The 23997-nt window shown below is 37.3% G+C and overlaps 1 protein-coding gene across 2 annotated transcripts in view; it reads right to left on the reverse strand.

Moving 5' to 3' along the window:
- Window positions 1-21600, reverse strand: part of rgs3b (regulator of G protein signaling 3b) — a 43612-nt gene extending 22012 nt beyond the window's left edge. The window contains exons 1-14 of one of the 2 annotated variants that reach the window (XM_079606768.1): window positions 21453-21600; window positions 19394-19573; window positions 18849-19015; window positions 11882-11932; window positions 11139-11197; window positions 10659-10753; window positions 10271-10339; window positions 9900-9960; window positions 8612-8702; window positions 6985-7049; window positions 2037-2118; window positions 1195-1300; window positions 361-730; window positions 225-273 (exon numbers count right to left, since the gene is read on the reverse strand). In XM_079606768.1, the coding sequence (XP_079462894.1) occupies window positions 225-273; window positions 361-730; window positions 1195-1300; window positions 2037-2118; window positions 6985-7049; window positions 8612-8702; window positions 9900-9960; window positions 10271-10339; window positions 10659-10753; window positions 11139-11197; window positions 11882-11932; window positions 18849-19015; window positions 19394-19573; window positions 21453-21499 (1492 nt within the window). In that variant the 5' untranslated portion in view covers window positions 21500-21600. Of the gene's footprint in view, window positions 1-224; window positions 274-360; window positions 731-1194; window positions 1301-2036; window positions 2119-6984; window positions 7053-8611; window positions 8703-9899; window positions 9961-10270; window positions 10340-10658; window positions 10754-11138; window positions 11198-11881; window positions 11933-18848; window positions 19016-19393; window positions 19574-21452 lie in introns of both variants that reach the window. The other variant, XM_079606767.1, reaches the window with a different exon arrangement.
- Window positions 21601-23997: the final 2397 nt, after the last annotated feature.

The raw sequence follows: 23997 nt of genomic DNA on the forward strand, positions 1-23997 counted from the left end.
GTATGATTATGAATATGTGAATCATTCTCTGCCATGGTATGTCAATATGCCTGAGGGTATTGCCATCTGTCCTACCGGCTCGTAATGATTGTGCTTGTACACTTTTTATGCTTCTTTCTAAAAGAGCATTTGCAGCAATTTCACAAACTGATCTGAGACCAGCCATCATCAAATCTTAACCTAAACATGTAAAACAGAAACGGAAAAGCTTCTCATGGTCTTACCTAGAGTTCCCAGTGTGCCATTGGAGTCAGAGTACACTGGCTGCAATATCTGCAACATAAAACATTTACAAAAGAGGCATATTACCCCAGCCATCAGTTGGAATGAATAAGAATGCTCTTGCTTTCAGATTCCAACCTGGTTTCCAGGGCTGACAGGGGAGAGGATGATGTAGTTGTCGCCGTTTGATGATGTCACACGGGTACCTTTGAGGGTCTGGGTGCGTGTTTTGTAGTCATTTTCTTCTCGTTTGCCAGTCCAAGACCACAATGACTCTCCTACTCCGTTTGCTGCGTTATCAGGGCCATTTCCTTTTTTACGACGACCCTGTTTGTGATTGGTGGGTCGAGAGAGTAAAGGTGGGGTTTTGCTTTGTGTTTTTACAGTTGCAGATTGAGAATCAAATCCGGAGGGTTTGTAGGAAGGTCTGTGGATAAGCCCCTCGTAATAAGGCTTCATAATAGGCACTGTCCTCCATACCACCACTGTGATCTCATTTCGACAATTCCTGCAGGAAGAAAGATAATTTTAACAATAAGGCATAAATGGATTTCAAAAGAACCATTAAAGAACCATTAAAGAGATTAAAATTAAATCATAATTTATTCACCCATATGTCATTCCAAACCTGTTTGTCTTTCTTTCTTCTGTGGAACATAAAAGAAGATATTTTGAAGAATATATATATATATATATATATATATTGTCCTTACAATGGAAGTCAATGGGAACTGACACTGTTCAGCTACCAACATTCTTCAAAATATCTTCTTTTGTGTTTCACAGAAGAAACAAAGTCATAGAGGTTTGTAATGGCATGAGGGTATGTAAAATGATGACAGAATTTTCTAACTTAACCTTTAATTCCACTAATCCCTTTACCTCATTAAACTGTTACCATTAAAGAATCAGAAGTGAAATTGTTGTGAAACGTGTGGCTACAAAATGATCACCAAAAACATCCCTACGCACCTGATGGCATGAGCCAGGTCCACACACTTCCAGTGTTCAACCGGCTGGCCGTTCAGCTGCAATACTGAGTCCAGCTGCTGTAAGCCTGCCTGGTGAGCTGGACCACCTAAACAAAATAGACAAAGACACTCGAGATCATAAATCACAGTTAAATAAAGTATGCCCATTACATTTTTTTTTTTAAATGACATCTCTTCAATGTCTTTTTTCTCCTAGAAAGCCATTAGATAAAATGCAGAGCAAATGGAAAATAAATCAAAAATAACAAAATAACACTATTCTGAGATTTACCAAAGTATGCAATTCATCAGTCAGATATTTCATTACGAACTCATACATTTCTAATTAAATTCCACAAAGATGTCCTATTTGTTTCTATTTTCTTTATGTCTTTTTAAATTAGAAATGTACCATTTACTGTCAGAAAAAGTGTACTTTTAGAGGTACTAGAGCTAGTCACTGGGGCAGTACCATTAAAGGGACGACTTTGTTATGTATCTAACCCTTAAAAGTGCATATTAGTACCTTAGAGTGGTATTATGTACCCTTAAGGTACTGATATGCATCTTTTTCTGAGAGTGTGGCAATACCATGATATTTAAGAACCTTGATTAGCACTATGTTCTATGATTACTTCTCATTGGGAATTTAAAGAGGGACATCTTAGACAAAGTTGATCCTCAAATGAAACAACTAAGAATCCCATAATGTCTCTTGCGCAATGAATGAGCAACTTTTGAGCAACACAATTTTACTCTGGGTACAATTTCATAACAATTTAAAGCTACTTATGAGGAAAATGTTTCAAATGATATTGATATATCTTGAGTATTTAAAACTACCTGGATCAACAGCCTGCACCCGTACAGGTGAGTCAGAGCAGATGGTGAAGCCAAAACCATCTTTTCCTCTCAAAATGGTCACCTGTGAAAGAAAACATACATTTACAATACTATTGTTTTTTCAGAAGTAAAGACATTTATAATTTACAAAAGATTTATATTTTAAATAAACGCTGTGCTTTTGAACTTTCTACTCAAAGAATTCTGAAAAAAAAATAGCATGGTTTCCACTAAAATGTTAAGCAACACAACTGTTTTCAACATTGACAATAATAATAATAATAACAACAACAATAATCAATACAACCGTTGTAAAAAAAATATATATATATATTGAGCACTAAACACTGAACAGCTTTGGAATCAATTACATTAACACAAGAAAAAGACTGGAGCCATGATTTAAAAGTTGGGGTTGACTTTCAAATTCAATTAAATGAAAGTCATTAATATATAGCATTCTTGGAAGAAAAAACCTACCCCGAGTGAAACGTCTTTTAAACTGACTGAAATGAAAATGACCTCAACCTTTACAGAACGTTCAGGAAGACAAACTATCCGCAGTAAGAGTACAGTGTAAGGCCCCACAGTAGCCGGGTCAGAGAGTGTGTGTCTGTGTGTGTGTGTGTGTGTGATATGTGTGTGTGTGTGTGCTAGAAACAAACATCCCCCCGGAGTGCCACTGTACCCCAGAAGCACGAAGACTGAAATGCCACAGCACCAAAGAGTCAGGGATATTAAAAACTACAAGCTGAGAAATTAGTCAGGGTTGCTGGGTGATCAGGAGGCTTTTCTTTTTCCCTGGCAAGAAAAGGAAACGACGGGGGGAGAAAACTGCCATGGCACAGACAAACAGCAGAGACAGAATATTTGGACAGTAGAAGTTCAAAATGTCAACAGAACCTGGAGCCAAACTAAATAGGAAATGTTGAAGGGGAGGGGGGGCGTCTCACATTTAACATGACATTGACCGCACAACAACAAAGAGGCTTGTTTAGGGAGGGAGAGAGAATAAAAAGAGAAAAAGTGATGACAGCTTTAGGACTTTCACTGCCGTTCCTCTTTTCTCCTCTGGGTCGGCGTGGTTGCCCTCGTTATAAGCCCCGTTAATTGCTGTGATGAAATAATTATCCACATCAAACTCCACTGAAACAGTTTCCCCTTTCCACTGTTCCTGTTTGTTGTTCAAGTTCAAGTTCAAACAATGACACAGACACTCACCTGTGTGATCAGTGTAGTCAAAGTATTGGCAGTACTGAATGAGGACTAGCTCTAGTTATGAGAATAATCATGCATTACACCATAATCCAGTTTAAAATGATGAGCAGAAATGTTCTGTCCGTCATTAAATGGAGTTTTAAGCAAAAGGTCAAGAGGGCGAGCAGATAACCTGATTTCATGAGGTAGTGTCCCAGTTTCCCAACAATTCACACACACAAAAAGTAAATATGTCCTGGTTTAGGCTGTTAAGCTCACTAACTAAGTACTCTCAATTTTCTAGCTACCATCTTTGGTACTGTTTGAGGTTTTCAATAAGGAAAGCTGTTTGTCCATTAAAATGTATTTGCTGATATCTTTATATTCATACAGTCATGCAATTTATTTGGTTAATATTATATTATCTATTTTTTTGTATGGTTTTATGATATGTATGGTTTCAGGATTTATGATTCTAATGCTAAATTTATTAAATGCCTTTATATGTACATGTAGGCTAAATGTCAACATTTACAAATAACAGTTTTTTTTATTATATTTACATGTAATGTATTACAATAAAACATTATTTTATTTTATTACATTACATTATATTATTACACGGCTCTGTGGAATACTTCATTCTGATTTGTCAATCGCGCCATCAAGCGGTATGTTATTCCCCAATAACACAGGCTCATCCGGGTTACTGAAGTCAGCAGCGCTATACGCTTGCTAGGAACGTTTTTTCCATGTGGAAGTTTTGCTTTTGGTGAGCTAATAAATTATTAAAACTCAGTCAAATCAATATTTTGTGTACAGTTATTTAATAATGTCATCCAGTATTGTGGACTCGCTCTCTCTTGTTTCATACAAACGCATCTGCTGCCATTTTTCGATGATTGACAACTGAACTTGCCGCTGTTCTCTCCGCAGAAGCTTTGCATTTAAAAAGCTAATCAAATATTTAGACTAAAATCTATATTTTGTGTCTAATTATTAACTTACGTGGCAAGTAGCCGTGTAATAAGCGGGATAATGTACATCCAGGCGGGGTCCTCGTCACCCTGTCAGGGGTTTATTCTGAGATAACAACCGGCTGGATGTACATTATCCCTTACTTATATCATATTATTATGGTTTTGTGACTTATAGATGTATGTGTTAAACGATTTAAATTTAAGTAGTTAAACATTCGTTGTTATTAATTTTGTTCTTTGCATTTCGTTCATTCAAAATAAAACAGGACAAAGGTGACTAAGAAGATGGTTAAAACATGCTAACGTTGTAATGCATCAACTAATCTATCAGGCACTTTTTCATTTCAGATAAATTAACATTTTGTCCCATTGTTGTTCCTATCATTATTACAGGCAAGCATGGATGGCACCTCAAACAAAATCACAGAAACACCCTCCACCCCTCGACTTAAAAATCTGGTCACTCGATTCATCAAGTCCTGTCAATCACAGCACAAAGATAAATAAGTGGCTGCTTACCTCACTCATGTGACTACTCATCCAGCATCCCTCCTTAACCTCATCCTCACTTCTATTTCTAATATTTCTACCATATATTGATTTCATTGATTAAGTTGTCCGTCCCGGCTGAGCTTGTGCATTAGCGTTTCCATTACGCACAGCAAACCAAATCTGTTTACCCTCATCATTCTCAAGGATCAACCCATATAAAATAATGGAAAGGTTTGAACTCTTACTACTACTTTAGCTGACGCTTTTATCCAAAGCCACTTACAGTGCCAATCTGGAGAAACCTGGGGTTAAGTGCCCTGCCCGGCAGTGAACCCTCATTGCAAAGTTCAACCCTTTAACCAGCCCGAATCTTTAAACTTTAGGCTTAACCACCTCACTCTGAACTCAATCATTTAAAAATAAATAAAATTACGCAACGCATCTATCCAAGACCAAACATGCCCTAACGGTTCAATACCAGTATCAATAACAATACAACCAAAGTAGAAAAACAAAACAAAAGAACAAACCTGTGGCAAGTTTCGTTCGATGCAGAGCCGGCATAGACCGTGGATTGTATGCATCGCTCACTGCATATACGTCCACCTACATCTACGGCGCTCTTTTCTGTGACTTAAATAAAAGTAAAGTCACACAGGTGATGCTGCTTCCCTTCGCTGTCGCTCTAGTGCGGCTATGCATGCCCACTCATGGGAACTGCTCTGAGCAGAAGAATGACAGGAAACCACCTTCCACCCCCCCAGTCAGTGGCCAGGCAGTATGTCTGCACTCGATAAGCCAACATGTTTCCTGAGTAGCTCTCAACAGTAGTGGCTGAACTCACTCTCTCTGCGCAGTGAGATGGAGCTCACTCAGATAGGCTTGATTTAGTGTAAACACAAACATGTATTATGAGCCAGAAACATTAAAGTGCGCACAATGTTTGTTTAATGAGAAGCTGGACAAGCATAGGCTGACAGACATGGAGGACGTCCAACCCTTTCACAACACCTAGATTCACGAAAACAGTGTTGAAATTTCCGAAATGCATTATTCCGATATATACTCAAGCAGGTTCTGTGCAAAACCAACACAATCATTTCACCAAATAACCATAACCCATAGTTTGTTTATCTCTTACATTAGCCTATTACTGATGTTCCAGATAAAACCAGTTATCGCTAATAAGAAATCCCTGGAAGGTCAACAGCGAAATCTGAAAAATGGATTTTCGGGAAGAGAGGAAGGAAATGGAAGAATGATTAGCTGAATATTTGACCGGCCTCAACATAAAAAAGCAGGGAACCAGCAAGAGTGTCAGTGGAGCGGGAATCAAACAGGGATAAATCATAAACACTGTGCGGGATTGGGCTTCCTATTGCAGCCACTTTGTTGGCTTTTCCCGTTTCCCAGCTTTGTCTGAGGAGAACAGAGCGGGCGGAGAATAGTCCTGGGAAAAGTTGCTAGCTAAAGTGGATGGGAGGGTTTAATGAGCAAGTATGTGTGTGTCGCACATATCCAAAAGAACATCCATACACCTCCTCATATTTCTACTGGTATTCCCAAGCTGATGGTGTCACATTTCTGATGGCTAAAAAACTCTGACTGCATGCAGCATCATTATTTCTTTCAGGTGTTGTTAGCTTAGCATAAGTCTTCAATGATAGTTTCTAACACTACAGCCAAAGCTGCATTTATATATATAAATGAAAATTTGAAATCATGATAAAAAATAATTCGAAGTACAAGTGCTAAAATTTATAAAACTGAAACTGAAATAATGTAAATAGAAATAAAAAACGAATTAAAATGGCAAATGCACATAAACAAAACTACTAAAACATAAATTAAAATTAAAACACACATCAAAGCCCTATGAAAATCTAATCTAAAACTGAAAACTGTAAAATTTTCATAAAAATTTCAAATTTCTGTCAACTTAACTAATATTTATGAAGCATTACCTGTCAGGATCAACAACCTTTCAACCTTTTTTCATACAAACAACACAACATTTACAATTCCAACAAAATATAAAATGTAAGAATCCATAAATCCTAAATGACATCCTACACTGTAAGTATAAAATAAAAATAATTCTATCTGATCTGAGAATTAAAATTAAGTAACACTGGGTTTATTTAATACAAATATTTTGTCTTTAACAATCAAAATAAATGAGTTTAGACGTTACATCACATAAAGCAAATTTTAAGTTAAAAATGCAAGCCTACAAAAAATAAACATTTGAAATTAAATATTTTATGAATTACACTTACAGTAAATGACTGCATGTTCTCTGGACTTGTGGTCTTGGGTCCAGCTTCATGGTTGGATGCAGCAGCTTCTGAAAGATACACAAGAGAGTCCCACGAGTCCCAACCAGACAGACTGCTCTTTGAGTACATCTTAGCCCTGGGTAGAAATCTCTCTACTCCAGAACTCGTTCAGAAAGAGGACAGCAGAATCCGGTCAACACTATCTGCAGGCTTCAGCTGAAAGTGAGCGTGTCTAACACCATGAGAGATGAACTCAACCTGAATCCCTTTGACACAGAGCCGACTGCCCCAGAACAGAGAGAGAGAGAAAGAAATCTACTCCCCTAAAAGCGTTACCCCCACCCCGACATCCAGCGACAGGCTCCCCCACTTTGTAACCATAGAGATTACGCTCCCAGGAAGCAATGTCTTTTTAAACATTCTTCATGGAAACAGCATTCAAGAGGGACACAATACAGCTGGCTCTCTCTATTAAAGTCAGCCCAGTGCCTTGACTCAAGCCCCCCTTCTCTCTCTCTCTCTCTCTCTCTCTCTCTCTCTCTCTCTCTCTCTCTCTCTCTCTCTCTCTCTCTCTCTCTCTCTCTCTTTCTCTCTGTCTTGATCTCTCTCCTCCTACACCTCTCTCTCTCTAATCAAACTTAATCTCGTCTGAATTTCTCTGACGGCACACGAGTCATTCTCTCCACACACCAGGAGCAAAATCGCTCATTTTGTAAGCAATGATTAAGATGATCTCTTACAGGCGATGGGACAAAATAAATCCTTTGCATTAAATATTACATGTTTTTTTCATCGCAAAGTTCCCTACGGAGCGGCAGTGGGAGAGAGAAAAGATCCCTAAAGTGGATTTAAACCAACTTAGACACACTATGACGCTTTAGCCTTTTAATTCTCATCTAATTCCAGTGGCTCATCAAAGTGCTCAGTGTGTCAGCCCAACTGGCCCCTGGCTCTTTGTTACGGCTCTCCACGGGGATGCTGTACGTTTTAACACCGAGCCCTCTATATCCCTCCTAGAAGTGCAGGCAATGCTTGTTCATTTAACATAGCGTTTGGTGAGAAGTAAATCAAGCAAATTCTATTTAGACTCAGGGATAAGGATACAAAAGTAACTTTCGCTGCAAGGAGCTTGTTTGGTTGTAGCAATGTCAAGAGTAAGCATGTCCTCCTAATATTTCTACTGTCAGTCAAATTAGTGAGCAGAGACGCTTTTATTCCCAAGCTGATGGAGTCACATCTCTGATATGGTTGAAAAACTCCTTGCTACATGCAGCACCAACGACTTTAGCCGGTACAACTGTTAGCTTAGCGTAAATCTTTAAAAAATACTTTCTAACGCTACAGCCAGGCATCTGTTATTGTCTGATCTGCTGTTGTTTGAACTTAAAACATGAAAATTCCATGTAAGACTTGTAGGGATTTGGATACAAAACTAACTTTTGCTGCAAAAAGCTTGTTTGGTTGAAGCAATGTCAAGAACATCTGTTATCATCTGATCTGCTGTTGCTGAGGAAAAACTGTCATGTGGAATTTGTCCGTCTTTATTGCTAAAGGCTATCAGAGAGTGGCTACGATCCAGATGCAAAAAAAAAACAGAAAAAGAGAGAGAAACGGCATTTAATCTCACCAGCGGTCGGTTTGATGCGACGTGAGGCCACTTTTAGATGTTTGCTCCTGCCCAGCTCCTCTCCCAGGAGATAATACCAACCTCTAATCTCCTGTCAGCAGAAAATGTGAAAAATACAATTACACATAGACAGCCATGGGAAAAAGGTGCTCTTTCCTTCGCCAGGTTTCACATTTGTAATATTTGTTGACCCTCATAGGGACAGTATTAAAATGAGGCCCTGTGGTTGTCAGCAGAGCTCTGTCATGTGTCTGTGTGTAGGTTTTTGAGACCTTTGTATCTGTAAACAGCTGATGCCCGTATTACTCTCCAGCTCAGCCAGATTGCATTGTGTTATATAAAACATCCATCGGGCTTGATCTAATTTTTCCGAAAATATCACCCTCCGAGAAAGGATTCACTGTCTTAACACATGAGTATAAAACTCTTAAATTTGACAACGGGACATAATGTAAAGGAACAGGGATCTCAGATGGGATATATCTTCTTTTATCGTGCAGACGAGCATGCAGAATAAAGTCACTATGCCAGCTTGTTTGCGGTATGCTTTTGGTAATTTTAGGTCATTTTTCAAGCCTCAATGAGCAGTCCCGTCGCCGCTTCCCCCACTGTGTAATTAGATGATGGTGTGGTGGAAATGCTTTGACAAGAGAATGAAATGAAGAGGAACATTTCGTTAGATAAATATAAAATTCTATCTTTCTTAAAGAAAGTCAAACCTAAGTGCTGTTACGATGAAAGAACATTTTGGTTTTTACATATTCTGCATTAATTAGGTCAAAAGTGACAGTAAAGACATTAAAAATGTTACTAAATTAAATATATTAAATTTGAAAAAATTAAGGGTGTATACATAGGATTTTGTACTTTTATCTACATAAAATATACAATGTGTTTATGTATATATGCCTTTTTTTAGTTTCATTCGTTTTTTTTATTATATATATATAAGAGTGTTGGGAGAAAAAACAAACACACACACACACACACACACACAAAAAAAAAAACAATAACCATTGCACTAATACCACTGTAAATTGTAGCCTATGTAACCACTTAAAGCATGAATCAATGTTCTGTCATATTGGTAAAAATAAAAATCCAAATGATTTTCAAAGCACTAGACAGGGTAAAATCGCTATGGGTAAATGTTAACAACCGGATATTCCCCTAACAATGGATTGGAGCAAACACACACCTTTCGGAGGTGCAGGTTAGAGAAGAAAACTTCATGAAGGCAAAAAAGTGAGTGTGCAGTTCCAATTTGCTTTTACAACAGGATATTTACCTTAGATGAGGTGATGAGGGAGTGGACACCAAAACTCATACAGCCCAGGAAGTCACTGCGCCTGTGGGCAAAATCAAACACTCTAAAACACAACAACAGGCGGGAATTTTCGAACTCCTGATAACGTCATGATGATATTCATTAAAAGTTAACCCCACTTAGATCACGTTCACTGCCCTGTAACACTGCTGGTGTAGAAAAAACGGCCAATAACATATTGATTTTGTACTGAGTCAATGTGGCTTTTGCAGCATGAAGATAAAATACATATTAAAATAATTGTACCTATGGTACACATATAACTAGCCTTTATCTACAACTGTATAAATGTAGAAAATCAACATGTGAGTAAAAAAAGGGTAAGGTCCTACCTGGAAGTTCGATTGCGATTCCACACTGTTAACAACAACCTCTTCTTCTGATCGTTTTCATCCACATCTCTGCAACATAGATGCAACACTTCAAAAGCTCATTCATCAATGTCCAGCTTCATCCAAAAACACAATGGCCTTCTCCTCCAAAGACTTGAAAAAGACAGCCTTTCTTTCAGCTATCAAGAGAGAGCCACCCAGCCCTAAAGTCTCTGTTGAAAAGACTGATTGAGATAGAGGCTGTCAGACAAGGTGTTAGAGAGCACATGAGGCTTAGCATAAATTATTCTACTATAAGATAACACGACACTATTCCACTTCCTCTTTTTAAACACAATATTACAAGTGCTCTTGTAATGAACAATAAAACTCTAAAAGAATCACTCACAACATAAACGTCTCATTGAAAACAGGACTCTTGCAGTCTAGAACAGTCCTGGTCTTCCATCGCTTGCTGTGGTCCACATCTGGAGCAATGCAAATCTGGAATAAATAAACTATTAAGTGCACTAGTTTAAAATTGCTAGCGGATATATTCACCATATTCAGAGGGAAAATCAATCAACACTTGAATCAGGAATTGAGTGGACAGCTGCCAACACAACTGATGCTTTCTCATGCCTGAAACCTGTTCAGGCTGACATGAAAACGGGTTCATTTGAAGGGCAGACATCCACAGAGGATTATGCGACAAATAATGACAAAAATAATAACACATCATCACCAACAGGGAACGGGAAAGTTACTGCTGTCTCTCATCTGACAGAAAAATAGGTTTGACTTATTTTATGAGGCTCACAGTCACATGACCTCAAGTGTCAAAATACGGCCTGCACAAAACCCAGGTTGCATATGTCAAAATGCCCACCTTTACATATGAGTCACATGGTCGGTACTCTCTTCCCATGAGTCCTCTGGCCTCTAAAACTTTAAAGAAAAAAACATGTTAGATTAAAAAATACTGTAATTGAATTGAAATGCTGTAAAATGAGTAATTCAATTCTAATTTAATTAATTATGAACAGTGTTGGGGGTAACGCAATATGTAATCAGATTGCTTTTTCAAGTACTAGTAAAGTAATGCATTACTTTTAAATTTACAAGAACATATCCAAGTTATTTTTTTCAAATATGTAACGCAAGTTACTTTGTTCTCCCATTTATTGACTGACACCTTTACTGTCCACAAGTTGAGAGAAATCAGGAATAAGGTGCATAGCCTTTGTGTGCGCTGTCTAAATGTGGTTATTGTAGTTGTAGACTAATTTGAGCATGCATTTACACATCTCTCTTGCACAAAAACAGATTTTTGGTTATTAAAAAAACTAACAAGCAAGCCCAGCCCAGATGAGAAAAACGCATTGCTTTCCATAAAAAGTAACTAAGTATGCAATTAGTTATTTTTTAGGGAGTAACACAATATTGTAATGCATTACTTTAAAAAGTAACTTTCCCCAACACACACACACACTTGAATGTATGAAAGAAAGTTTCCTGTATTAAATGAGTGCAAGCACAACCACATGTTGATCTTATTTTGTTCAAACAAACTATTAAACTTCAAAAGTACAAAGTACAAAATCAATTGATGATGCTAACAATGATGCTTACTTTGAACATAGAGCCACCCACTTCCCGGAGTAACTGTCAGTTTGAGTTGACCTGTGGTCAATGGGGGGAAAAATTATGCACAATACATAATACATAATAGCATAATACAACTAATAATAATGACTTTTTGACCTTATTTAAATTAACAATAAATAAATAACCGTTCAAAAATTTGGGGTCAGTAAATGTTATGCTTTATGCTCACCTTTATTTTTACACCTTTAAAGGCTGCCTTTATTTTAATACAAAACAGTAAAAGCATTGTGAAATATTATTACAATATAAACATCTAGGTTACTAATTTAACCCCTGTTCGCTAAAGGAGGGAACTGAGACGTTTTGTCAGAAGTGAACTGATTAATTGACCCTTTGCAGGGAGCTTGATTGACAGGTGATCTGACCAATCATACTTCGCCATCCGCCATTTTGTCCGACAAAGCAGTCAGGAGAATTAGTAGATTAACATGGGAGGATTTGAACTTGAAAAACGTAGTTTACTGACGCCTTTCCGTGGTTAAAACAACATTCCTTCTTATGTTCATTCATGTTTATTTGATGCTATAAATTAACTATAAGGAAGAGATGATCGGTTCACGAGCAGCTTTAACTGAGGCTCTACATCGATCTGTCAGACACATTAAACAGCCACAAAACGGTATTTATTGTTTAAATTTCTTTTAAAAAAGTAACCTGGTCTGTTAGCGCATTGTCAGTGTCCTCTCTGATCCGCGATGTATTTTTCACTGCGTAAGAACCATAGATGAGAGAACATGGTGTGGCGTGAGAGAGGCGTAGCTTGTCGGACATAGCGACAGTAACTAAGGGGGGCGGGTCTTTGCGAACGGTCAATTGGGATCTCGCCTGAGAGCCCTTCTCTCAGACCTGCTGGGGCGGAGAAAAGACAAGGCTTTAACGCAGAGAGAGTCAATCACTGCTGTTCCTTCTTACCCAAACAGTGAGATGCTGGGAAAGCGTGGCTATTCTAAACAGAAGGGGGCGCTACGGAGACCAAATCTTGCCCGTAGGGAGGTAACATGTTACAAATATTGACTGACCGTTAGGGAAGTGCTACATATGGAAGGTCTCTGGTAGATGCAGCCTAGCTTGGGTTGGGTGAAGTCAATACCAGCAGAGACAGCAGAGCGGACTCTGCCAAGGGAAAGGCACGGGCTCACCGACAAGGAAGCAGTACCGTGGAAGAATACACATGTGGGGATCACCTGTAGGGCTTTTCTGACCTATTCTAGGCTTTCACCTTCTGGGCATACACACGAGTGCTAGACCTAGTGTCAGACGCCTCCGCCAAGTCTGAGTGCCAAGGGTGCTGTAGGAACTTCATCCAGGGTTCGCCAGGTGGGGAACTCACCTGTGGAGCAGAAAAGCACACATTTTCCATCCTAGAAGGAGTCGCGCTGCAAACGAGACACCAAGCGGGTCCTCCCAATTAATAGCTACTCGTGGCCAGTACACAGGAGGACACAGGATCTACACGGAGATAATAAAACCTTGCAAACGTGTTAGGTGTCCCCCAGCTCTACACATGTCTGTCAGCGAGGCGCCGTGCACCAATGCCCAGGAAAAGGCAACACTCCGAGTGGAGTTTGGATGTTTGTAAAATATTTAAGCCGGTTGTTTAGACAACAACATGCCTGGACACTTGCTTTAGGGGAACTCCTGCTCATAGAAAAGCAAGGTCTGACCATTGGCTGAAGGTCTGGCCACAGGCTGCTGCGATTGCCACCCTGTGTGTGCCGCATCACCATGCCCGTCTCAGGACTCGGCCGTGTAGCCAGTGCTGAAGCGGTCTCATAAGAAGCAACACGAGCGAAATGATTGTGCCTGCGGATGGCATATGCCCCAGGAGCCTTTGAAACAATTTCAATGGAACCACCATCCTGCCCTTGAATGAATTTAGGCAGTTTAGCACTAACTGAGCACGCTTGTTCGTTAGTTGCGATTGCGAAAACCGTGCTCCCTCAGAGGACCTCCACAACCTTTGTGAAGATGCAAGGCGACAGAGAAAGCCAGAAGGGGAGGACCTTGTACTGACATGCCCGTCCCTCAAACCCAAACCGTACGAAAGGTCTAAGTCGAGGGAGAATCAAGACATGAAACTATGTGTCCCTCAGGTTGATTGATGCAAGCCAATCTTGGGGACAAAGCCACTTGCTTCTTTTTTTTTTTCAAATATGAAAAAATCCCCACAGGGGGACGGACGGACTTTCATCATGGACAGTCACTGTGCCCAGTTCCTGCATTAACCCCGGCTCAGAACTACCCTCCGTGCATTATGAGTGCTTTGGCCTGGTAGACTTGCAGGGTGGCCATAACATCCAGGCGGCCTGTTCAGCAGCACTGTAAGCCTTAGCAGCCAGAGCTGCTGTTGCCTCACAGGTGCTGCACGCCTTGCAAGACCCACTTCAGGCAGTCTGGACTGCAGCGTCTGAAATACTCTTTTAGGAGAACTGCATGTCAATGTCCAATGGCATGTTTTGTTTACACTCGAAAGTGATTGGAAAACATCCATGCATGTAGACCAGAAAACTTGTCACGAATTTACAGGTGTAATGGAAAGTCCAAATTAATAGAGCATACCATATGAGTAAAAAATCCTGACACAGCAGCTAGTGTTACATTTCTGTTTAACTAAAATGTTCACTGACACTGATATTTCCTCCAGGCCTGCAGCAAAGCCTGGCCATTAGATCATTATCTGCCACAACACTGTGTCATGTGCTGTCAAACAAAACAAAAGTCTTCTCAGCTAGAATAGTGTTTCTCAAACTGTGATCCGTGGAACATTGGGGGTCAGTGAAAGACTTAAAGTGGTCCACAAATTGACTGAATGATTATATTTGAAAATATATTAAAGTAGAAAACAGTTGTAATAATATTTCACAATATTTTTAAAAACATGAAAAAAACCTTACCAACACCAAACTTTTGAGCTAACATTTAGCTCATTCCATTTCATTTGCAAAAACTTGCATGCTAATTTCAATAAAATAAGAAGCAATATGAGAACAAAATATGAATCTTTAAAAGTGAGGCAATTTCAGATGGGTATAAACTTAGGATACTTTTTGCAATATTTAAAACTGAAGGTAACTCTTTACGCATTTTTGAAATGTTATTGAAGCTTCTGACAATGTCAACACACACAGCAGCTAAATAAAGACTCACCATGAGTTTGTAAAAGAAAAGATGATCTCTGCCACTGTCTTAAACAGCTCAGTCTTCCTTTATTTGCCTTCTGACAGTCCATGTTATAGTCCAACAACCACAGTTTGACTGATTTTAAAAATGTCCCAAATCCCATGCATAACACATGAATTGTCAGAAATCTAGTAAAATAATTCAGATGTGATGCCTAACAGCTATTCAAGAGCTTAACTGCCACTATGCTGCATATGTTGCCACTGGAGGATAAAGAACAGCAGGAGAAAAAAGCATAAATTTCAACCGCCTTTCATTTTGAATAGCTGATAAGACAGGGCGAGCTGTGATTGGTCAGAGAGCAGCATTGAACATGTGAAAGGGGGTGTGTGGAGGGAGGAAGGGAAAGTCCACCTGCTGTCCTATAAACAAAACCTTTGACTGGGGTTGCCCTTCGTGCTGATCTGAGATCAGTTCCATCATGGTTTCTCTTAATTATATACCGTACTTGGAACAACAACAACAACAAAAAATTAAAACAGTACACAAACTCTTGGATCTGCTGAGCAATGAGCTCACCATGGACTTTGACTCAAAAGCATAGACAAAACATTAAATCAATATGAGATAGCTTAAGTGTCATCATCAAATGCCCTTTATATAACTCCAGCTATAAAATACAAATGTGTCTTTTTCTCTTTTTTTATGAAAAACCACACTCTGGGAAAAAATTCTGAAATACATGATTGTTCTTGGAAAACAATAAAAGCAGTATTAAGGTGAAGCCTTTGTTCTTGTCTGTTAAAGGACTTTAGTCTTTGTGAGTCATTCATTGACACGACAGGAAATCAAACAGTCAAAGCTTCATTAATTCCTGGATGAAACTACCTTTCTCCAAAGGTTACATCTTTATTTCACAAGTTTTACTGTAGAACACAAGGGAAATAAGAATAGTGATTTGGTGAAGTTGTGTAATCATGCTGACCAACTCCCTGATGTAGCCATCATGTGGCTGTGAATACTATAGTATACATCCCTCTGCAAGAGCAAAACCATGTTGACTGCATAAAGCATTGTGTTAAGCACTGTTCCCTGGTCTCCTTGCATGGGAGAGCCATGGAAAATGCATGCAACTCAACTTCGACAGAGATAAAAATAACAATAAACAGCTGGATTTTGAGTCAAATTAATTTAGCCATTATATCATTCCAAATAAATAAATAAATAAAAATCTTGTGATCTGTGAGTGGTGGTTACTGTATTAACTTTTTTTGAACCCAAAAGCCCCAAAGCTTTGCTGTGGTAATATATATATATATATTTTTTTTTTTTTATATGTAGATATATATATAAATATGTGTGTGTGTGTGTGTGTGTGTGTGTGTGTGTGTGTGTGTGTGTGTGTGTGTGTGTGTGTGTGTGTGTGCGTGCGTGCGTGTGTGTGTTTAAAATAAGTCTCTTCTGCTCACCAAAGCTGCATTTATTTGATAAAAAAAAAAAAAAAAAAACGTAATATTGTGAAATATTATTACAATTTAAACAGCTGTTTTCTATGTGAATATATGGTAACGTGTAATTCATCATATATATATATATGATATATAAGCAATGTCACACAAGTAGCCGTGTGATATCGCTCTTTATCAGCACAGCTGTGATTCAGCTGTAGACAATCACAGCCGTTCTGATATAGAGCCATATCGCATGACTACGAGTGTAATATTGCGTTTATACTGTACAACGGTTCGACGGCACAAGTGTGTAAATAAATAAGAAACAAAGTCCTTGTTTACATCCTTGTTTCAGTCCCTTTCAACACAAAAGTATTTGCTTCTCACTCATAAAGACAGTCTTAAATGGCGCAACAGTGTAACTTTCACTGAAGTCAAAATCACAATCACTAACAGACCCTTCCACAATAACAAATACGGCATGTTATTTAAATAAAATATTATTACTTGTGAGTGTACCAATACTACTTGGGACTAAATTGGCCCACTTTTTAGGGCATAAAAGTATACTTTTAAGTATACTTTAAATGTAACAGTAGCCTAGTACATTTTGAGTACACAACAAATGAGAAAGAAATGTTTCGTTTGTACTGCAACTATACTACAAGTGAACTTATAAGGATATAGATAGTTTACTAGTCAAAATAAATAAAGCACATTTTTTTAGTTTATGAAGTACACTTCAATGAAAACATAGATAGCTGGAAAATTCAGTCAATGGTGGGGAAAGAGTAGATTTGAAGTAGATTCCTTTGTACACTACCATTAGGAACATATCTGTTTTCTTTATAAATCAATATTTTCAAACAATGTAAGTTTATAAGACAGTACGTAAAACTGTGAATAAAGGATTAAATAGGCTACTCAATCAAAAGAGTAAACAAAGCTACAAGCCAATTACACTTACAGTATTATCTCGATCAAAAGATGAACAAGTACAAGTAGTCCAAATATACTAACTAAGACTTTTCTGTCAGTATAAGTCAAGTATAATTAAGTGCAATTTTAAGTATATTTCTGAGAAGTACATAAAAAATAGACTCAACGTATACTTATTTTTATTTTGAAAGAATTATACTAATATCACACTTAAATAAACTTATTTTTCATAAGGGCTCACATCTCCAAAAACGTCTAAACAAATTGTCAAATAGGTGCTATATTTATACATAAATCACATATTTGAAGTCTAAATAACTACATTCTCACAAACAGACAAAAACTCTTAAAACTACATTCCTTGACATAGTAACACCAAAATTTGTAAAATGATCGTGGTTTGCTCATCCGCCATGACACTCGCTGTGAAAATGTTGCAAGCGGAGTGATACAAACGGTGAAACGGTTCCCCTGGTAATACTGGTAGAATATCGCTTGGCTGGAAAAGGCTCAGCCAATCAGATTCGACAACCTGAATGTACTGTTGTATTTATTAATTTAATCGAAACTATGATACTGTGAGATATAATTACAATTTAAAGTTGGTTTCTATTTTAATATATTGTAAATAATTTATTATTGTGCTGGCAAAGATTAATTTTTCAGCATCAATATGTCACATGATCAGTGTCACATGATCCTTCAGAAATCATTCTAATATGCTGATGTGGTGCTCAAGCAATATTTCTTACTATTTTTAACATTGAAAACAGTTGTGCAGCTTAATATTTTTGTGGAAAGCATGATACATTTATATTTCAGGATTCTTTTATAAATAAAAAAGTTCAAAGGAACAGTATTTATTTACAAATAGTAACATAATACAAATCCTAACTGTTACTGATAATCAATTTAATGCATCCTTGCTAAATAAATGTATTTATTTATTTATTTCTAAATCTTACTGATTGCAAATTTTGAAAGGTAGTGTACATTTTTTTATTTATTTTTTTTACCACAGTAAATGTCTGTGGACAGATATACAACATATAGAATTTGATAAAAAATAATTATTTCTATTTTTGTATGATTTCGGAGTATATTAATAATCTGTTTTTGTAAAAGCAAATAATGTTTATTGAAGCCATAATTAAAGATATTAATTTTACAGTCTGGATGGGGTCCCAGAGTCTTGTAAAGAATATCCCATGAATTATTTCCTTGTGCAGAAGGAAACCTTTACTTCAAAGAAAGATTGGCTTGGTCTTAGCAATTCAATACTGCCATCTAGTGGCACACGGTGCACAATGTCAGTGAATGTTTAATTATCCTCGCATCTCCATCAGAATGGTCTGGAAACAACTAAGGGGTTCTGGATGAGTCAGTTAATATCATATGTGATGAGATAAATAATCACTTACCCTTTCCTTCAAAACCAGACGGGTGAATTTTCCTCCTCTTTTTGCGAGCAGGTTCTGTATTGTTCTTTACCGCAGTTTTGACCACTGAAGCCAGTTTAACTTGAGCTGATGAACTTTGGCTAACAGCTTTCCCCCAGTTCTTCTCAGCAGGCCTTCTAGCATTGAGACTGCATGAATTGCAGGATGAAACAACAATTTGAAGAAACTGAGAAAAACAGCATCAGCATATATCAATGTGACACATTTTACATGAATAGGTGTGTGAGCTCAACTGTAATCTGCAATAGTCATGTTATTTGCTTTATATATTTAATATTACTTTGTGACTGTTAATATAGTTAAATGATTAATAATTGCTAACATGAATAATAACGCATGCATCATGCATTATTCCACTGGGTTGATGTAACAGAGATACTGTAATCAGTAGACTGGGCAAGGTTGAAAGGTTTTTTTTTTTTTTTATGGTCACGCTGCATTAAACCAAAACGTTCCATCCATGTGCATTTTATGTGTTTATGTCACAAGACACAGAGGTTCTTTACTTTTCCTGCTGGCTTGCAGCCAATGGCCTTTTGTCCCTGACAGATTTGATGTGTCGCACTGAAGATCTCCTCTCTCTGCTGTTTGTGTGCCGGGACCCTTCTCTACACGGCTTCTTTGTTGACGGTCCCTTGGGAAGCAATGGATCCTGTAGCCCGACGGATTCCCTGTGAAGTCTCTTCCTATAGGCACAGCCAGAGGAGTTATATGTTTAGCGCACTCACTTTTGACATGAATTCTAATGACAGAGTGATAGACTAGCGAACCCGGCAGGAGGCTCTCAAAAAAGCTGATTAACTCCAATAATGAAGAAATCCCAACAATCATGCAAGAGCTGCCAGAGCTGAACTGACATAAATGTCACACTGTTTTAACATTCATTTGATGTATAAAGCTGGTGTAGTTATTTGACTGGTCTTATGCTTGATGTTAATTTGTTAATGATTTAATAACATTTTAGAAATGTATACAGAGAGTGTGAATGATTAAGTTTAATTAAGGTTTTCTGGACATGCTGAAGGGAATATCTTCTGACAGCCCAGCAGGATATCAGGTGCTTGCAGCAGTGGGAGGTCAGAGCAGAGGTCACGCTTCACCACCCAAAACTGAGTTGAACACAATTAAGATTAAATTAAAGTTGCTTTTATATTTACACCAATTTTACTACGAATACATTTTATACATCTAAATATTCTAATACGTTTTATAACTGGAAATTCCAATTGTGTACACGGTAATATCAAATTGGATATATTTCTTAACCAGTGGCGCCAAAAAAAAAACACATTTAGGATACACTAACAAATGTATGAATGTCATTGCATTTGCATTAGATAAAATATCAAAGCAAGTGGCATTTATTTGAGAAAAAGTTTGCACACGGTCACTTTTAAAGCAAAACATTTCACAAAAAGAATCTGTGTATAGTGTATCACAGTATGTACACTGATAATAATAATTGTTAAAGGATCATGTTCATTATGGACTACATGTGGTTACTCTGCTAGGCCACCTGTGTGAACTGTAGGCCTATATACATCCACTAAAAATCACTGCATGTGAGTTGAGTGAGGTTATTTAATATAACTGCAAAAATGGTTCATAAAAAGTTCTAGCATCATGTACAGATTCCAATTGGTTGATATCTTGACTAGAATAGACTGAACTGAACTGGTGGAAAGACATGCACAAGACAGTATGTGAATATGCATTATGCTGCTCAAGTATGCATTAATGCATCCAAAAGTACAATACAATCCATTATACACTAACAACATAATATGCATGATAGATAGATAGATAGATAGATAGATAGATAGATAGATAGATAGATAGATAGATAGATAGATAGATAGATAGATAGAATACTCAATACTCTTATTATTTCTACCAAAGAAATATGACAGATGTGGTAAACGTAGTACGAGCAGTAGCCTATCCTAGTATGCGGAGAATTCAGAAATAGACTATTCCTAAAATGCTATGAATGATGATACTGATGTGATAGCCTATGTAAACATGGACCATTGGCTAAAACAGTGACATTCATACAATTTTACTTTTTGGTGCCACTATAGGCTATATTATTATGTTAATAAACAGCAGTCAGCAGTCAGTCAGGATAAAAACTTCACAGCTTTATCGTGTGTGTAATCATGAACTTGCAGCTTGAGCGCTTCAGTGATCATAGACGAGCGGGTGAACCTCTCCTCTCCCCCACAGTTCCTCACAATGTGCAGTGTAAAAGCACTATTGTGGCGCTTGAGATTACTTTAGATTAAAATAAACTTTGAGTTAAAAGAAATCTTTGAGTTTGTACACTTAGTCTGAGGAAACTGTCAGTATTTCAAGCTACAAAATTAAGAAATAAAATTACGGAGCTAACGTAACGTTACTTCCATGCACGGTCATTGCTAAAATAAATCTTAAACATGCACAAATTTACACTCCCACCAACTTAAATTACACCGCATAAGTAACTCAGTTAACTGTATTTTGGGGTATAAAGTAGGCGTTTCCAAACGGACCCGAACATTCACAGCCGAAAGTCATTACACTTACCTTTCTCTAATGTCCATATATTGCGAGTGATGTCTGCTATAATCCATCTTCTCTATAAAACACAATAAACATAAATATAACCACAAATTCTCAGCTATATCTTTATTTTAAGCAGCTCGGAGTGGGACATTCAAACTGCAGAAACTCCCCCCATCCCGCTCTGAAGAGGAAGTGTGTTTGCTGCTTACACACGCGCTGTATGGATATCTCCACCAATCCGAGAGCTGCATTTGAAACGCACGGAGTTTGACCAAATATTCAGAAATACCTATTACTCAGAGGACAAAAGTATTTGTCCTGAGGAAGTAACTGTTCTGTTTGCCTTAGTTTTATTTATTATTTATATTATTTTTGTTTATAAATGATGATTTTGTGCTAATGTTTTGAGAAATTATTAAAGAGGTGATAACTTTGAACAAACATTTTATTAACGTTATAGAGGGACATTTGTTTGTAACTCCCAAAGTTCATGAGAACATAGGCCTATTAGCTGGGTAACGTTATATTTTTTTTTTACTTACAGATTATCTTTCCCATAATCATTTTAAATGTATCTCCTAGTGTATGTTGTAAACACTTTTAAAACCTGCTATTTTTTTTTTTTTTTTTTCATGTAGCATCATTTAAGAACCCCAGGATAACTGTTTCTTGACTTCCTTTACTAACAGGCAGGGTTATATTTTTCAAGTGAGGCACAGCACAGTAGTGTCAGCCTACCACTGAAGACATTATAGTTGCCAGGTGTCCGGAAAGAATTTAAGTTTTTAATGCCCTCCCTCTGGATTGTTAGCCAAGTGCTACACTGTTGTGTTTGTCAGTATATCAATCAGTTAAAAAAATTCCCCCTTTTTTCTTTCAGCAGAAGTGTTTTCACCCTTTATCTGGCAATTTTCAGTGACCTTTTTCTTTAGTGACTAACAGTCAGCTTCTCCTGCATGCATTAGGTACTACTAAAGTGAGTTTATTGAAATTCAAATTTGACTTTTAATCTCATCATGTCTTTATGTCACATTTGACTTCATGTCAAGGCGGAAACTGAGCCAATTACACTAAACTGTTTTCAGTTAACTAAATGGTCTTAGCCTGAGTTCATTTACAGTAGGTTCCACCAGATAGGCTACAGTAACTTTGGTTACACCAACACAAAGTCATCATGTTACCACTTTTTACTGTAATAGTTCTTGTTCAGCTATTAACAGTCCTACAAAAATTAAGTGACAGCTCAAAAGGGCAGAACAAAAGAAGGGCTTGTCGCTAAACAAAGGTGTAACGGCACATGGGATGTGTGCCCCATTATAATGTGAGAATACTCATTTGTGTTAAACAGTTTGAAAACCTTTGGCCATCAGCACAACAGTGATCTTCAAGTGGGGAAAATTCCGTTAAAAGAATAAACAATGTTTTGGCGGAAAAAAAGTCACCTAACTTCTTTACAGATTTGGAAATGTTATAGCATTAGGCTATATAATTGGCAATTTACATTATTAAAAAGCATTAATCCAAATCAAGAAGTGAAATTAGAGAACAATTGTTTGTAAAAAATCTCTATATAAACGTATTATTACAGGAAAGGTCACGCCATACTAATGAACACCTCCCCCACTCCAAAGTACCCTTGCTGTACATCGGTTGATGAAACAACTACATTATGTAGTGTGAAAACATTTAACATAAACAAAGCCACATACTGTGAGTCAAGCACAACACCACATACAACACTATACACCTTACAAACATCGGACTCCCGTGGAGACTGGAGGTGAATGAGAACTGTGTTACATCAGCTTCGAAACTCTCTGATTAGCAATTCATTTCAGTGCAGCTAAATGCAGATCAAAATTGAGTTGTGAAACAGCCAAAAGGGGGAGGAAAGACCTTAAACCACAAAAGAAAAACTCAACATTGGTCTTGTCTGCCACATTTTCCCACTATGTGAGGCGTTTTTAAAAGTCCTCGGGCCTTTTTGAGAAAAAAAAGCACAAGATCTGTGATTTACAAGGGTATCTGCAGTCTACATCAACTACAGAGTATCCATTGGTAATTAGGGAATTCCTCTAGTTTCCTCAGCCAAAGCCTCAGCAGACATTCAACCATAAAGCAGATTCATATTGCATTGTTTTACACAAAGAACAATTTAAAAGTTTGGGGTGAGACTGGTGAGTATGACTTTTTTTTTAAGAAATAAAAAAAAAAATTCAGCAAGGATGCATTAAATTAACCAAAAGTGACAGTAAAAACATTTATAATGTTACAAAATATTTATATTCACACACATGCTATTTATCAAAGAATCCTGAACAAATGTATCAGTTTTTCACAAAAATATAAAACAGTTTTCATCTGTTTCTAACATTGAAAATTCAATTTTGTCATCACATGAATATTCAATTTCAAAATGTATTCAAATACAAGTTATTTTTATATTTCACTATACTGTTTTTACTGTATGTTTGATCAAATGAATGCATTTTGAATGCTATAGTGTAGCCTATATATTTGATTTATATTTGAGAATTTATCATGAAAGCATTAGCTGAAGCATTTT

Source organism: Phoxinus phoxinus, assembly GCF_949152265.1.
Source record: "Phoxinus phoxinus genome assembly, chromosome: 3".
Lineage (NCBI taxonomy): Eukaryota > Metazoa > Chordata > Actinopteri > Cypriniformes > Leuciscidae > Phoxinus > Phoxinus phoxinus.